The 18,564-nt window shown below is 43.9% G+C and overlaps 1 protein-coding gene across 1 annotated transcript in view; it reads left to right on the top strand.

The window, feature by feature from the left end:
* Positions 1 to 17,463, top strand: part of LOC109409483 (uncharacterized) — a 94,900-nt gene extending 77,437 nt beyond the window's left edge. The window contains exons 2-3 of the mRNA XM_062845145.1: positions 16,054 to 16,210; positions 16,270 to 17,463. Coding sequence (XP_062701129.1) covers positions 16,068 to 16,210; positions 16,270 to 17,068 — 942 coding nt within the window. The 5' untranslated portion in view covers positions 16,054 to 16,067 and the 3' untranslated portion in view covers positions 17,069 to 17,463. The remainder of the gene's footprint in view (positions 1 to 16,053; positions 16,211 to 16,269) is intronic.
* Positions 17,464 to 18,564: the final 1,101 nt, after the last annotated feature.

The following is an 18,564-nucleotide window of genomic DNA, read 5'->3' as shown; positions in this document are numbered from 1 at the left end:
TTTCTTTTCCTGTCCGATTGGGGGTCGTCCATTATGAGTTGCGGTTCACCGATATCCAAATTCCGGGTCCGTTAGAGCTATATGCTCCGAAGAGGGTCAGGTGTCAGTTGCTCTCGGGGGAAAGAGCAACTGACGAAAAATTGCAAGTGCCGGGGCTGGGATCGAACCCATGACCATCCGCTTGTGAAGCGAACGTGTGGACCACTGCGCCACGGGCCCCGACTAACTGCTCGGGGGTTCACAATTAAAACTTTATGTATTCTCTATCACTAAGGCCTGAAGTACAAGTGTCAAATATTTGACAACATCAGTTTGACTCTAACGAAAATTCGAGTGAGTCAAACAAGATGATTGAGCATTGGTTTCACCTGTGTACTAACAGCTTAACTCTCTGAGCAGTGACGGCCGGAAAGTTGAAAAGGATAAAAATTTTCCAAAATTCTATTTTTTCTGTGAACACTTGAATTTTCGGACAACTTAAATCAATTCAAAAACAAGTGAAAAGATTCGAAATTGTCGAGCAAACTATAGTGAAGTTGTCCTGATATTTAGCGCCTGAACTCCCCTCGTCACGGGATGCTTTGGAATCCTTCCGTAACCCCCATGAAACTTGCCTGAAGTTTTTTTGAAAGACGCTGAAGTCCTCTGAAACCTCCTAATACCCACTGAAATACATTGACATCTTTCTTATGCCGTCCGGAGCACTCTCACCCTGAAACTGCTCTGAAAGTCCCACAAACCTACTGAAGACGCGTCAAATGTCCTGAATCCCTTCTGAAGAGCTATTCCCCATGGAACTGACTAACATCTGCAATCCTTGAAACCTTTCTGACAACCCCTGAAATTGCTCTGTGAGCTTCGTGGCCGAGCGGTTAGCGGCGTCAGTCGTTCAGGTGTCTCGCAAGCCTCGGAGTAGGTTCGATTCCCGCTCCAGTCGGGGAAAAGTTTTCGTCAAACGGAAAATTCTCCACTGGGCCACTGGGTGTGTATGTATTGTCCATTGTCTAATGTTAGTTATGTTTAGTATGTGCGGCTCTGGCCGAAGATGAATTGTCATGATTCCAATTTGAAATCCCTCTGCAATTTCCAAATCAATCCTCAAACCCCTCTTATCTCTTTAAGAATCCCTTGTTTGCAATTTCAACTTAATACCTTAATGAAGGTTTTGCTACACAGAGGCGTTGCATGGGGGCTTCAGGGGCGTTTTCGGAGGGGTTTCGAAGGATCTCAGGTGCCTTACATGGGGTTCGAGGAGGGTTTAGCGGAATATCGAAGGCATTGCAGAAGGCTTCAGAGGATTTTGGGGAGTCTCAGAGGCGTTATTCAGGTTTCTGAGGGTCTGAGGTGTATTACATGGGGACCGAGGCGATTTTAAGGAAATTTCGAAGGCATTTTCGGAAGCTTCATAGGATTTTTGGTGGGTTTTAGAGGCGTTACGTAGGCGTTATGTAGGCGTTTTCGGGGGTTTCTGAGGGTCTCAGAGGATTTTTTGTGGGTTTCAGAGGCGCTACGTAGGCTCCCCCGCTACGCATCGCTCCCTTGAGTACTCCCTAAACTCCCCTTAACTCCACTTGCTACTAATTTCCCGTAAACTAACCTTGTCGCTATTCCATTTTTCTAGGTAACGTTACCTTAACATTTTGAAGCCGGAATTTTTCCAAGCGGTACTATGGAGTTTTTTCTACGTTTTTCTGTAGTTTTGGTGGTCAATAGCATAAAAACGGCAGAATATTATGCAGAATATTTTTCTGAATATCCTGAGTCATCCAAACTGTTCTTGAATTTAGATCCTTAATCTACGGGTGAATCAAAAACTTCTTTTGTTATACAAAGCTACGATTTGTAATATATCATATCCAGTAAGTCTTCTGAAAGGGTAATAATGTATATCAGATCAATCGGGATGGGGGTGGAAGCTCAGGTAAAATATTATCTCCTGGGCGCCCATTAAAAACACCACCCCCGGCGAAGACTGGCGCTCGAGCCTAGCTATTTAGCACTGTAGTTGGAGGAAATGCCAATGCAGAACCCGTAGCTTCCGGGAAGGTAAGCCCAGCTCCCTGGGTTAGTGGGTTGGTGTCAGGCCCTGCGAGCCATCCGTAAAAAAGACTAGCACCGGAAAATCAACAAGAGAAGAATGCGAACCGATACCAATGGCGACGACCACAGCGACGAAAAGGGACTTGCGATTGGAAGCTCGGTACGTGGAACTGCAGATCTCTCAACTTCATCGGGAGCACCCGCATACTCGCCGATATACTGAAGGACCGCGGGTTCGGAATCGTAGCGCTGCAGGAGGTGTGTTGGACAGGATCTATGGTGCGAACGTTTAGAGGTAATCATACCATCTACCAGAGTTGCGGCAACACACGTGAGCTGGGAACAGCTTTTATAGTGATGGGCGACATGCAGAGGCGCGTGATCGGTTGGTGGCCGATCGATGAAAGAATGTGCAGGTTGAGGATCAAGGGCCGATTATCCAACATTAGCATAATAAACGTGCACAGCCCACACTCCGGAAGCACTGATGATGACAAAGACGCATTTTACGCGCAGCTCGAACGCGAGTACGACCGCTGCCCAAACCACGACGTCAAGATCATCATAGGGGATCTAAACGCTCAGATAGGCCAGGAGGAGGAATTCAGACCGACGATTGGAAAGTTCAGCGCCCACCAGCTGACGAACGAAAATGGCCTACGCCTCATCGATTTCGCCGCCTCCAAGAACATGGCCATTCGTAGCACCTTCTTCCAGCACAGCCTCCCGTATCGTTACACCTGGAGATCACCACAACAAACGGAATCGCAAATCGACCACGTTCTGATTGATGGACGGCACTTCTCCGACATTATCGACGTCAGGACCTATCGTGGCGCTAATATCGACTCCGATCACTACCTGGTGATGGTTAAACTGCGCCCAAAACTCTCCGTTATTAACAACGTACATTACCGGCGGCCGCCCCGGTACGATCTAGAGCGACTGAAGCAACCGAATGTCGCCACCGCATACGCGCAGAATCTCGAGGCAGCGTTGCCGGACGAGGGTGTGCTCGATGTGGCCCCTCTAGAGCAGTGGTGCTCAGGCTGGAAGATATAGCGGGCCAAATTTGCAATTCGGGATCGACCTGCGGGCCGCATAAAACATCGATGCACAAAAACAACAAAAGGAACAATATTTATTAAACCTTTTGAACTGTTCAGAACTTGTGTAAGGGTCAGACTATATAATCTATTGCCCGACGTGAAATTCAATTTAGATTCATAAGTTTGGTTGAGAAAAACGTTTGAGCTTCAAATTGAAATTCAAACAAACAATTTAGAAATTGCCCCTAGAATTGCCTTGAAACCACTTCAAGAACTTGTCAAGCAGCTTTTCTTTTGAATCGCTCCAAAAAGGTTTGCTGGATTTTCTCCTGAAATTTCTTGTGGAGTTGCTCCAGAAGGATTTCGAGAAATTTCTTGATTTTTTTTAAATTTTTCTAGAATTTTCTTGGAACACCTCCAAGAACTCCTCTTAGATTTGCCTTTGGAACTGCCCTGAAGTTACTTCAGGAATTCCTCATTAATCGTTTCCAAGAATTTCTCCTAGAATAGCTTCAGGATTTTTCCGAAAATTTTCCAGGAGTTTCTTGAAGATTTTAGTAAATTCTTTCCATAAGTCTCTTCTAAAGTTGATGAAATACTTCATCATTATTTTTTTTTCAAAAATTAGATTTTTAACTATTGTTTCCGGAAGTTTCTTCAACATTATCTTCTAAAGTTGCTTCAACTTTATTGTTCAAATTTTCCTCAGGCGTTCTAGGCATCTTTTGTGTCTTGATGCAGTTGGTCCTGGAATCTTGTTTGTAGTTACTCCTGAAAAATTCTCTTTTTTTTTTGCTCGAGGAATTTATTTTAAAGTTGTTCAAGAAATTTCTGTTAGAGTGGCACCAGAACATTTTTCTAGGAGATGCTCCTATAATTTCCATGCAGTATCGCCACAACTTTCTCATTGAGTTTCTTCAGGTTTATTTTCTCCAGGATGATTTGATTTTCTCCATATATTTCGCTTAGAGTTGCTTAAAATTTTCCTCCAATAAAGTTTCCTGGAGTTTCTCCAAACGGGCACAGGAAACGCTTCATGAATCACGCCTGAGATTTTTTTCTTTAAGTTCGTTCAGGAGTTTCGCTCGGACAATTCAAATTGAATTCGTAAGTTTTGTTTCGAAAAATGTGTGAGTCTTATAATAGAAATATAAACAAACAGTGAAAATTAAACAATATTGGCAACCAAGTTGAGATTTGTTGAGAATTTTGTCAAAAACTTCGTGCTTTGTGTTTTTATGTTCTTCGGAAAGGCAAAATGTGATATATTTGTTCAGCGTTGCATTGACTGCGCTTAAAAACTGCAACTAATTTTTAAATGATTCAATATTACATAATACAAACTTTCATTTGATTCGTTTCACTTACAAATTACTATAAGCTGACTTCGTGACTTAGCTGAAATGCCGAAATATTTCGAAGTTGCGATTTCAAATCTTACCAGAACGGATTTTTTTTTTGTTTATTTATCATTTAATTTGTGTTCAACACTGTGAAAATTGATCAGCAATTCTTTGTTTGTTTGATTTCTTAACAAATATAACGAGTTATTTCAAATAATCGTTCAAAAATTTCTATTCTTCTTAAAGTACTCCGCGGGCCGCATCTTAAGGTCTGGAGGGCCGCATGCGGCCCGCGGGCCGCAGGATGAGCACCACTGCTCTAGAGGACTGCTGGAGTACAGTCAAAGCAGCCATCAACAACGCAGCCGAGAGCACTATCGGGTACGTAGAACGGAGTCGACGAAACGATTGGTTCGACGAGGAGTGCAGAGCGGTTCTGGAGGAGAAGGATGCAGCGCGGGCGGTAATGCTGCAGCATGGAACCCGACAGAATGTGGAGCGATACAGACAGAAGCGGAAGCAGCAGACCCGTCTCTTCCGGGAGAAAAAGCGCCGCCTGGAAGAAGCGGAGTGCGAGGAAATGGAACTGCTGTGCCGTTCACAGGAAACACGCAAGTTCTACCAGAAGCTCAACGCATCCCGCAAAGGCTACGTGCCGCAAGCCGAAATATGCAGGGATAAGAACGGGAGCCCCCTGACGGACAAACGTGAGGTGATTGAAAGGTGGAAGCAGCACTTCGACGAGCACCTGAATGGCGAAGAGAATGTAGGCACGGAGGACCAAGGCAGCGGAGGAAATGACTATGTTGGTGCAACAGAGGACGGGAACGAACCAACTCCCACGCTGAGGGAAGTTAAGGATGCCATCCACCAGCTCAAAAACAACAAAACGGCTGGTAAGGACGGTATCGCAGCGGAACTCATCAAGATGGGCCCGGAAAAGTTGGCCACCTGTCTGCACCAGTTAGTTGTCAAGATCTGGGAAACCGAACAGCTACCGGAGGAGTGGAAGGAAGTGATAATCTGTCCCATCCACAAGAAAGGCGACAAGTTAATGTGTGAGAACTTTCGAGCGATCACCATTTTGAATGCCGCCTACAAAGTGCTATCCCAGATCATCTTCCGTCGTCTTTCACCTAAAGTAAATGAGTTCGTGGAAAGTTATCAAGCCGGTTTCATCGACGGCCGGTCGACAACGGACCAGATCTTTACCGTACGGCAAATCCTCCAGAAATGCCGTGAATACCAGGTCCCAACGCATCACCTGTTCATCGACTTCAAAGCGGCATACGACAGTATCGACCGCACAGAGCTATGGAAAATTATGGACGAGAACAGCTTTCCCGGGAAGCTGACTAGACTGATAAGAGCAACGATGGACGGTGTGCAGAACAGCGTAAGGATTTCGGGTGAACTATCCAGTTCATACGAATCTCGACGGGGACTACGACAAGGTGATGGACTTTCCTGCCTACTATTCAGCATCGCCCTGGAAGGTGTTATGCGACGAGCCGGGCTCAACAGCCGGGGTACGATCTTCACGAAATCCAGCCAATTTGTATGTTTCGCGGATGACATGGATATTATTGCTAGGACATTTGGAATGGTGGCAGAACAGTACACCCGCCTGAAACGTGAAGCAGCAAAGGTCGGACTGGTGGTGAATGCGGCTAAGACAAAGTACATACTGGTAGGTGGGACTGAGCGAGACAGGACAAGCCTTGGCAGCAATGTTACGATAGACGGGGATACTTTCGAGGTGGTAGAAGAATTCGTCTACCTCGGTTCCTTGCTAACGGCTGACAATAACGTGAGCCGTGAAATACGAAGGCGCATCATCAGTGGAAGTCGTGCCTATTATGGGCTCCAGAAGAAACTGCGGTCAAAAAAGATTCACCCCCGCACCAAATGTACCATGTACAAGACGTTAATAAGACCGGTGGTTCTCTACGGGCACGAGACGTGGACGATGCTCGAGGAGGACATGCAAGCACTCGGAGTTTTCGAGCGACGGGTGCTAAGGACGATCTTCGGCGGCGTGCAGGAGAACGGTGTGTTTTCGGAGAAGGATGAACCACGAGCTCGCTGCACTTTATGGCGAACCCAGCATCCAGAAGGTAGCCAAAGCCGGAAGGATACGGTGGGCAGGGCATGTTGCAAGAATGCCGGACAACAACCCTGCAAAGTTGGTGTTTGCTAACCATCCGGTTGGTACAAGAAGGCGTGGAGCGCAGAGAGCACGATGGGCGGACCAGGTGGAGCGTGATCTGGCGAGTGTTGGGCGTGACCGACGTTGGAGAGCTGCAGCTGCAAATCGAGTATTATGGCGGCAAATTGTTGATTCAGTATTATCATGAATTTGATGTTAACTAAATAAATGAAAATGAATCAATCGGGATATCCTAGGTCATCCAAACTATTCATAGACGTAGACTTTAGTTCCTAAAGTCTACGGGTACATGCATACAATTATTTGTTCAACATCACATTTAAGACAAGACATAATCAAAAATGGTACGCCACAATACTCGGTTTGTAGCTGTCTCTCTCCATCCTCGGTCACGCCGCCCATTACTCGCCAGGTCACGTTTCACCTGGTCCGCCCATCGTGCTCTCTGCACTCCACTACCAACCAGATCAGTAGCAAACACCAGCTTTGCAGAGTTGTTGTCCGGCATTCTTGCAACATGCCCTGCCCACCGTATCCTTCCGGCTCTCTTGCTCTCTCTCTCTCTCTCTCTCTCTCTCTCTCTCTCTCTCTCCTGCTTCTTGCTCGTGGATCATCCTTCTCCGTCACACACCGTTCTCCTGCACACCGCCGAAGATCGTCCTTACCACGCGTCGTTCGAAAACTCTGAGTCTACGGGTGTAACGGTAATTTCTTTCATTATACAAAGCTACGATTTGTAATCTGTCACGTCCAGTAAGTCTTCTGAAAGGTTAATAGACAATATTAGATCAGTCGGGATATCCTAGGTCATCCAAACTTTCCATGAGTTTAGATCCTAAAGTCTACGGGTGTAACGGTAACTTCTTTCATTATACAAAGTTACGATTTGTAATCTTTTATGTCCAGTAAGTTTTCTGGAAGTCCAATAGACAATATCAGATCAGTCGGGATATCCTAGGTCATCCAAACTGTTTCATTATAGAAAGCTACGATTTGTAATCTATCATGTCCAGTAAGTCATCTAAAAGTTCAATAGACAGTATCAGATCAGTCAGGATATCCTAGATCATACAAACAGTTCTTGAGCTTAGATCCTAAAGTCTACGGAAACGGTAACTTCTTTCATTAAAAACTACGATTGTCCACTAAGTCTTCTCTAACTGCTTTGGTAAGCACAGTGGGTTATGTTACACTACTTAACGTAGTGGCGAAAGCAATTATCACAAGTGTAGACCTGAAGCTATGGTCTCCGATGTAGTGTTGTTGATCTGGAATATCTCAAAACTATCTTGAAATGACTCATGATATGCCAGGGGGACTACAGATTACAGTTTGAAGTTCATTGTGATAATAACTACTGTTACTATCAAGAGCTAAATTTCAGGATAATTTGGACGAGCCTCCCAAAGGTTCATGATCCCATAGTGTATCTATATGACATTTGAGATTTCAAGAGCTTCGCGGATCTCAGCAGATGCTATGCTATTATTTATTGCAAAAACACAAAAAGTTTTTCTTGTAGATTTGAAGGAATTCGTTATAGAATAGTTTGGACGTACCTGAATGCCCCAAAGGTATTAAAAAAAAAAATAGACTTCAGATTCGTCGAGTAACCACGGATAAATATGCAACGTTACTCAGTATAGCAAATATGGCTGTTGTTACGAGTGTAGACTTGAAGTTCTGAACTCCAAGGTAGTTTGGCTAACATGGAATATCTCTATAGTGTCTATGAATGACATTGTACCTACATGTCAAGAGCTTCACGGATCCCAGTAGGTTATGCAATGCTATTATTTGTGGTGAAATTACATAAAATTATTCTTGTAGATTTGAAGGAGTTCACTATACGACATTTTGAAACACTTAGAACATCCCAGAATGTAAAACACCATTTGATATTCTTGACGAAGGCTCAATGAATATATATAAACGTAACCCACATCCAAGCTTAGCTTTTAGTACAACTAATATGTCAAATATTTCATTTTTCCAAATTTCATCGTGTACAGGATGTTCTAGGTTATCAGTGAAGTCCCAAATACAAATAATCCCATATTTCCTCAATAGAGGACTTAATTTGCAACACCTTTGCCCAAGACAAGTATTCTGTTTTATCGAATGGGTGAATTCAAACAGCTGTTTCTATGTTGGGTTCATATATGACCCCTCCGGCTCCAAAGGGTTAATGGAGGGACCTAAATAGATTTTAACTAAATTGATACTACTCAAATGAAGGTTTTGGTGTATAATCGTATGTGTAATGTTTTGCCTTTCTCGTACACTAAGTGTACTGGAAAGGCTATATGTTCACTCCAAAAATGACATTTTTGATAGAAGGCCCGGGGGGTCGAGTCACATATACCAATCGACTCAGCTCGACGAATTGAGGTGATGTCTGTGTGTGTGTATGTATGTATGTGTGTGTGTATGTGTGTGTACAAATAAACTCACATCAGTTTTTGGCAGTAAACCTCAACCGATTTTAATGACCGACGGTTCATTCGACGCGGCATCTGGTCCCATTGTTTCCTATTGAAAATGGTTCGGATCGGTCCAGCCGTTCCGGAGTTATGGCCATTTAGGTGTTCCGGATTGGTACCCCTGGAAGGGGCCAGACATGAAAATGCACCAAACCCATGCATCCGACCCATCAAACCACGGCATTTACGATTATCTGATGAACGGTAAGCAGGAAAATAGTCTCAGACCATATCTGAACCGGTAGTGTTCCGGAACCGGTTCTGGGTGTCCCCCCGGAAGTGGCCAAATATTAAATTGAACATAACCCCTGCATGCGACACATTAAACAGTGGCTTTTTCGATAATCTGATGAACGGTTAGCAGGAAAACAGTATCAGACCATATCTGAACCGGTAGTGTTCCGGAACCGGTTCCGGATGCGCCACCGGAAGTGGCCAATTATAAAAGAGAACCAAACCCATGCATGCGACACACCAAACAGCGGCATTTTCGATAACCTGATAAACGGTTAACAGGAAAACAATATAAGACCATATCTAAATCGGTAGTGTTCCGGAACCGGTTCCGGATGTACAACCGGAAGTGGCCAAATATAAAAGTGAACCAAACCCATGCATGCGACACATCAAATCACGGCTTTTCCAATAACCTGATGGCCGGTTATAAAGGAAACAAGCTCAGCCCACATACGGGACTGCTGGTTGTAATCCGGAACCAGTTCCGGGAGTCTCGCCGAAAATGGCCAAATATAAAAGGTTATAACATATAACCAAACCTATGCATGCGACACATCAAACAGCGGCATTTTCGATAACCTGATGAACGGTTAGCAGGAAAACAGTATCAGACCATATCTGAACCGGTATTTGTTCGGAACCGATTCCGGGGGTCCCGACGGATGTGGCCAAATATAAAAGAGTACCAAACTCATGCATGCGATACAACAAATAACGGCTTTTCTGATAACCTGATTACTGGTTATCAAGGAAATAGGTTAAGACCACATTAGGGGCTGTTCATAAACCACGTAGACCAAAATTTGGCAATCTCAGACCCACCCCCCTCCCCCCTCGTAGACTTTTGTCCATACAAAATTTTTGAAATTTGTATGGAGCGTAGACTTTGGCCAGACCCCTCCTCCCCCCAATAAGTCTACGTGGTTTATGAACGGCCCCTTAGGGACAGCCGGTAGTGCTGTAACCAGTTCCGGGTGCCCCTTCGAAATATAAAATTGAACGGATTTTGTAATAACCTTATGAACTTTAGCAAGCAAACAGGTTCAGACTGGTTAAAAAATGTTTACGGTTATGGTCAAATCTCAACGGTTACGTAGTAATTGAACTTTACATGTTTTTAATGGAGATTTAGGATCTTAATGCATGCTATATGGGAGTATTTGATATGGGAAGATGTCTGGACTCCTAAAATGGCGACTAGAATATCCAAGATGGCGGTCCAAAATCCAATATGGTGGCTTCAAATTCAAGATGGCGTCTGTTTAAAGAAGTTTAAGGCTCTAAAACCATGCAATATGGGTATATTTGGAATGGAGAAGATGTCCGGAGTCCAAAAAGGCCGACCAGAATATCCAAGATAGCAATCAAAAATGTAAGATGGCGGCTCCAAATTTAAGATGGCGCCTTTTTAGGCTTTTCAGGCTCTAAAACCATGCAATATTTGATATGGGGAAGACGTCCAGAGTCCAAAATGACGATCAGGAAATCCAAGCTGGCGATCTAAAATTTAAGATGGCGGCTCCAAATTCAAAATCGCGGCTGTTTAATGGAGTTATAGGGCCTGAAACAATGCATTATTGGTATATTTGGTATGGGGATGATGTCTGGACGCCAAAAATGGTGACTAGAACATACATGACGGCAATCTTAAATCCTAAATGGCGGCTTCAAATTCAAGATAGCGTCTTTTTCTTAAGAGTTTGAGGCTCAAATATTAAAAGCCAGATTAACGATATGATTTCTGGTATCATGAAATGGATTTCTGTTAATTGTATGGAAGTGCGATATACATCAACATTTCGCTTGAGTTTTATTGAAACATAGTTTCGAAGGCACGAGAAAGGCGCCATCACCGTTAGGTGGATTAATTAGGGTTTTTTTTACGTCCCATCAAACAATTTTTCAGAATTTCTTCTACTAGTATTCACAGAAACTCGGAAGCATCGCGTAGAATGTCTTAAGGTATTCTTGAAGTCTTTTTGCAGCTTGTGTAGAAATCTACTGCCTACGGAACATGTTAATAGCTAGAAGCTTCTTCTTTTTTCAGCTGCGTGTTACTGAATTCGTCTTGTGTAGCTTTTTTTCTGGGATTTTTGCCTTTCTCGTACACTAAGTGTACTGGAAAGGCTATATGTTCACTCCAAAAATGACTTTTTGATAGAAGGGCCGGAGGGTCAAATCACATATATCAATCGACTCAGCTCGACGAATTGAGGTGATGTCTGTGTGTGTGTATGTGTGTGTGTATGTGTGTGCGTGTGTGTGTGTGTCTGTATGTGTGTGTACAAAAAAACTCACATCACTTTTTGGCAGTAAACCTCATCCGATTTCAATGACCGACGGTTCATTCGACGCGGAATCTGGTCCCATTGTTTCCTATTGAAAATGGTTCGGATCGGTTCAGCCGTTCCGGAGATATGGCCATTTAGGTGTTCCGGAACGGTACCCCAGGAAGGGACCAGATATGAAAATGCATCAAACCTATGCATGCGACACATCAAACCACGGCATTTTAGATAACCTGATGAGCGGTAAGTAGGAAAATAGTCTCAGACCATATCTGAACCGGTAGTGTTCCCGAACCGGTTCTGGGCGTACCGCTAGAAGTGGCCAAATATACAATTGTACCAAACCCATGCAAGCGACACATCAAACCACGGCATTTTAGATGACCTGATGGACATTGAGCAGGAAAATCATCTCAGACCATATCTGAACCGGTAGTGTTCCGGAACCGGTTCTAGGCGTTCCACTGGAAGTGGTCAAAAATACAATTGAACCAAACCCATGCATGCGACACATCAAACCACGGCATTTTCGATGACCTGATGAACAATGAGCAGGAAAACCATCTCAGACCATATCTGAACCGGTAGTGTTCCGGAACCGGTTTTAGTCGTCCCGCTGGAAGTGGTCAAATATACAATTGAACCAAACCCATGCATGCGGCACATCAAACCACGGCATTTTCGATGACCCGATGGATAATCAGCAGGAAAATCATCTCAGACCATATCTGAACCGGTAGTGTTCCGGAACCGGTTCTAGTCATCCCGCTGGAAGTGGCCAAATATACAGGTGAACCAAACCCATGCATGCGACACATCAAACCACGGCATTTTCGATAACCTGATGAGCGGTAAGGGCCTGTCCATAAACTACGTAGACTCTTAGGGGGGGACGGGGGGGTCTGGCCAAAGTCAACGTTCCATACAAATTTCGAAAATTTTGTATGAACAAAAGTCTACGGAGGGGGAGGGGGGGTTCTGAGATGGCCCAAAATGAGTCTACGTAGTTTATGGACAGCGCCTAAGCAGGAAAATAGTCTCAGATCATATCTAAACCGGTAGTGTTCCGAAACCGGTTCTAGGCGTCCCGCTGGAAGTGGCCAAATATACAAAGAATTAATTACATCGGCTGTTTTCCTACTCTCCGCATCGACCAATGTGGCGCTAGCTTCTATGCGCTAAAAGTAAATCGCAAAAATATTGTATGGCGAATAGCATCTAAAGGCAAATTTATCGAAGTGGAATACATTATTCGAAAAAATATATGGTAGTGGTTGTGCACAATGGTGACTGCTATTAAGCCTACCAAATATTTTTTCAGTAAAAGCTTTCTATTTCAAGTAATACACGTTTAGATGCTGTTCACCATACAAAATAAAATGGATTTACTCCCGCTGATCAACTGTGGATGTGCGCCAAGCGGGTAGTCCATTGAACCAAACCCATGCATGCGGCACATCAAACCACGGTATTTTCGATGACCTGATGGATAATGAGCTGGAAAACCATCTAAGACCATATCTGAACCGGTAGTGTTCCGGAACCGGTTCTAGGCGTCCCGCTGGAAGTGGCCAAATGTACAATTGAACCAAACCCATACATGCGACACATCAAACCACGGCATTTTCGATGACCTGATGGACAATGAGCAGGAAAACCATCTCAGACCATATCTGAACCAGTAGTGTTCCGGAACCCGTTCCGGGGTTCCCGCCGAAGTGGTTAAATCTGAAAGAGAAACAAACCCGTACATGCGTCACATCAAATAGCGGCTTTTTAGATTACCTAATGAACGGCCAGCAAGTGTTTCGGAATCGGTTTTGAGTGGCCGGAAGAGGCCAAATGTAAAAGTAAACCAAATCCAGGCATGTGACACATCAAATCGTGGCTTTTGCGATAACCTGATGAACAGTTAGCTAGAAAATAGCCTTACGTCACACTAAAGACAACTGGTAGTGTTCCGGAATTGGTTCCGAGAGTCCCGTCGAAATTGTCAAACCCTGCATGTGACACCTTCAATTTGCAGCGTTTTTGGTTAACCGATGAGCAGTTAACAAGACAATAATGATAGACCATATTTGGTTCAGCCGGTAGTTACCCGGGTAGATCCGGGTAGTAAAATGTAAAATTTAACCAAACCAATGGATGCGGTACATCAAATCACGACCAGTCTTGTAAACATTCGACACTTTTTACTACCTTCATTTCGTTGCCGCAGTCGGGTGTCAGTCGGCTTTGTTACATTCGTGCGCTATCGTTACCTCTTACCTACACACAACACGAGAAGTAGAACGAAGATCAATAAACATAAGAAAGGGTCAAATCAATGTCATCTGACACGATGACATGTGTCTAATTCTAGCTTTACGCATAGATTTTCAGCCAATTCCGATTATGAATGTTAATATTAGTTTATTATTGCATGTTGCATTTAATACGACACACAGATGGGCAACATAGCTCTTATTATGGAAGAAACAGGAATAACAAAAGCCGAACCGTCTCCCGAAGCCGCTATCGTGGTGAAGTGCATTTGTTTGACATTTTTGTTTCGAACAGTAGTTTGATTGCTTGTGTTGCGAATGTCGGAGACAAAGGAGGCCGAATATCGACGAAAAGGTTCAAATGACTGTGATCTCTAACAAGACTGATCACGACTTATCGACAACCTGATGGAAAAATAGGGTCAGACCACATTAGATTCCTGGTAGCCGATTGCGGGTTCTGCTGTAGCTTCGAAAGTGGTTAGAAGTAAAAGTGAAGCAAACCCATTTATGCAGTATATCAAATCGCGGTGATTAGGTGGAGGTGAATAAATAGCAATAAAATATTCTCAGACCATAATTGGGACAACCGGTAGTGTCATGGTCCATGACTCATGGAATCAGGTCCGGCTATCCCACCGGAAATTACCAAATATAAAAATGAACCAAACCCATACATACGACACATCAGATCGCAGATTTTTTGATAATCTAATGAACGGTTAGCAAGAAAATAGCCTTAGATCACATTGAAGACTAGCTGTTGTGTAGCAGAACCAACGTTCATGTGAAAAATTTAATCGTGGCTTTGTTTAATGGCCTGATAAACATTAGGTATTAACAACAGTGACGAATAGGTCTAAGTTCTCATATATGAGAACAAAATATAGACAAAACTAAAGCGATCTCATCAAATCGTACCATTTCAGATTCCTAAGGTGTAAATTTATAGCAGGATGGGTCAACGTTGAATGGAAAAATAAGAATTTGATCGCGTCAACAGAAGATGGTGGCTGTTTTAAGGAATTTTGAGCTCTAAAACTATGTAAAATAAGTGTATTTGGTATGGGAAATATGTTCGGAGTCCACCAGAGTATCCAAGATAATGGCCCAGTATTCAAGTTAGTGCCTATTTTATAGGATTTTTAATTCTTGCATTATGGGTATATTTTGTATGAAAATATGTCCAGAATTCAAAATTTGTAATCAGAAAACCCAAGCTGTGCGCTGTTTCACAAGGGGAAGAATGCCGACCTTCGTCCAAAACTGGTAACCAGAAAATCATAAACGACTTGCCAAAATTCAACACGGCGACTATTTTATGTAATTTTAGGTGCAGAGTCCAAAAATTAATACCAGAACATCCATGGCGGTTAGTTTAGTTGGGGTAGATATCCGGAGTCATAAAATGATGACCGGAAAATCTAAAATGACGTTTCAAAATTTTGCGGCTCCATGACACTTGTTTGGTTTGAGTTTTGGATCGTTGTCTTATATTTTCTGAATATTGGATGGTATGCTAATATAAAATGTATCCATATTGAGCAGATTTAGCAAGCAGTTTTCATTTTGTATTTATGTCAATGTCATCAACAGGTCGCTCGAGTTTTGTTGAAAGGATATTTTAAAGCACGAGAAAGGCACCATCACCGCTAGGTGGATTAATTAGGGTTTTTTTTCGTGTTCAAATGGTTTCAATTCACAAACTCCCTTCAAGTTCATATGAAAAGACAACTTCCAATGTGTCGGAAACCAGGACCGACCGCATCGCACTGAAACATGAAATCGCTCCTTGATGAGCTTCGATGGATGGAATTTGATAAGGAGAAACTATCATTTTTCTCGCACTCCCACCCCTCGGGGGACTACTTCTGACAAATGGGAATCACGGTGGCGTGGCAGGGAAGGTTTTTGCGGTGCGGTGAACAAAAGAAGAACGTTCGAAGGTTATCTTTGTTCGCCGGGACTGGCACAAGCAAACTCCCCCGTCGTCGTCGTCGCGATGACGTGCTTGATGGAGCGTAAATTTCACAATGTCTCACGGGAATGGAGCGCAATGTTGTTTCGGTTTGGATGGGAGGAATTCGGGTGATTGCGACCGTATCATGTTACAACATTGCTGTGTAGGTGATTTGTTTTGCTTTGTTGTGACTTTGTTTGTGTTTCTTTCTATTTTCAGAATTAGCACACACCATGAATTCTATGAACGACTGCCGTATCCTGGTCGATGTGGACTGTAGCCGCTTCGAAGATGACGCCTTTTCGCTGCTGGATAAATCCGCCGAGGTTAACGTGGTTCGCGACCTTAAGTCCTCTACGGTGGCGACCTTCGATAAGTTAGTCTTAAACGAACGAAATTTCCTGAATAACTTAACCAAAACTCGACCTCCCACAGGACGAGCTTCCCTCACCTGAGCAGCTCTTCACGAACCCAGCTCAAGCAGCAGCTTCTCCGTGAGCAGGTCAAGAGCTATGAGTTGGAGAAAAGCCCCTCCCCTTCACCATCGGTCTTCTCCGTCAAGCTCCCGCTGGAGAACATGGACATCGATCTGCCGAAAAAGGTCCTCCAGGTGGAAACCCGTCTGGAAAACCCCACCCGTTACCACGTGATCCAGAAGCAGAAAACCCAGGTCCGCGAGTACGTAACGGCCGCACTCAAGCTCACCAAGCAAACCGTACTGCGTGAGGCGAAACACTCCCGCCTGTTGATCCTGAGCAAGCTGTACGACTCGTTCATCAACACCAAGCCCACATCAACAACCACCTCCAGCGGGAACACTTCCAACAACTCGTCCGCGGCGGCCATCCAAGCGCCAAGCTCCACGGCCAGCGTGGTGGCCAACACGCTGGAGCAGCAACAGGACTGGCGTCTGGAGATGAAGCTGTCGGCACGCTTCGGCAATCGGGTCTACCAATCGTTCATCGACGAGTTCGACTACATCCGGGAGCTGCTGTGTCTGATCCGCTTCGAGATCCCCAAGTGGGTCTTCGTGGTTACGGAGTTTGAGAGTGAGATTTCTTCGTTTCAGAACACCAAGACGGCTATAGGTGTGGAAGAACTGCTGGCCAAGCAGACGCTGGCTGCCGAGAAAAACGCCAAACATGAGAAGTTCATCGAGGCAGAGGTGCGCGATCGGATCAAGAAGGACAATCATAATTGCAGTAGGTACTGGGGAAAGGTGGGCGTCGGGTAAAGGTTTGTTTTTTTCCTTTGGCATTTTTATTTGATAAGTTTATAGTTTTAAGGGTTCTGCACATAAAATTGTTTTAGTTCATAAGGTGTTCACATATATTTATTTTTCAGTTTATCATATGAATTATTATTAATACCTTAAACATAATCAGAAACCATAACTTTTGAAGTCTTTTATTTAGGTTTTCAGGAAGCTAATGAGTATTTTTCAGATTCCAACATTCGCGTAAGGGGTTGAAGGCCGACAATGACTGATGGATTATGTACGAGTGCGCTATTCAAGGTCGAACTCATAACATGGAGTGGATTTCCCGATGCCTGTGCTGCTGTTGTTGATAAAAATGATCTAAGTTTTCAAAGTAAAATATGATACAAGATATGTACAAATAAAACATATGAATGTTTGACTTCTCAATACCACCTTCCAAAACTACTACCTTAATCATGTTTTTAATTCACTTATAATATACATCATATTAATTGTAAAACTTTGTATATACTTGTTTTTTTTTTCGAAAAGTCCATCCACGAGCACATCCGATACTCGCTAGACCACGTATCACCTGATCCACTCATATCTTGTCGCTGCGCTCTTTGTCTGCTTGTACCAACTGGCTCCTGGATGCTGGGTTCACCGTCGAGGACAGCTAGCTCGAGATTCATCCTTCGCTAATGCCCACCGTTATCCTGCACACCATCGCATACCGCGACTGCTTACAGGTCATGTATACTGAAAAAAAAGCCAGTTGATCGCTGTGGGTGTTGACATCATCTACCCTCCAGTTAGAACTACTTGTTAGACCAGGTCAACAAAAATAACGTCGATGATCGACTCCGCTCCGTTCCGGCTAAAGATACTTTTGATACCGACATTAGCCAGATCGACATCTAGCAGAACCAGTGCCTCTAGAAGGATCTGACCCTGCATAAAACTTCCCCATTCCACGGCCCAGACATTGAAGTCTCACCACCGGCCTTCAACCTGTCAGCCCGTCATACAGTTCAGCATCTGCGTGAACTGCTCGTTCGACTACCGCGAAGCGTTACCGGTGGGTCCGCTATGGTGACGATATCCATCCCCACTCAGCGACTACCAGGCACAGTAGTTGCTGAGTTGCGTCACAATGGTTCGGGTTCAGCTGCGTTACCTGAACTGTTATTTGCTAGCTGTGGCTCTTCTGAAGTCTTGTAAACATTCGACACTTTTCACTACCTTCATTTCGTTGCCGCAGTCGGGTGTCAGCTTGCTTTGTTACATTCGTGCGCTACCGTTACCTCTTACACATAACACGAGCGGAAAAACGAAGTTCAATAAACATAAGAAAGCGTCAAATCAATGTCGACTTACACGATGACATTTGTCTAATTCTGGCTTTTTGCAAAGATTTACAGCCAATTCCAATTATGAATGTTAGTATTAGTTTATTATTGCATGTTGCATTGAATACGACACACATTTGGTTAGCACAGCTCTCATTATGGATGAAGACAGGAATA

Source organism: Aedes albopictus, chromosome 1 (genome assembly GCF_035046485.1).
Source record: "Aedes albopictus strain Foshan chromosome 1, AalbF5, whole genome shotgun sequence".
NCBI classification, from domain to species: Eukaryota; Metazoa; Arthropoda; class Insecta; order Diptera; family Culicidae; genus Aedes; species Aedes albopictus.
Note: the sequence above shows the minus strand (reverse complement) of the source record. Positions and strands in the feature narration are given on the sequence as shown.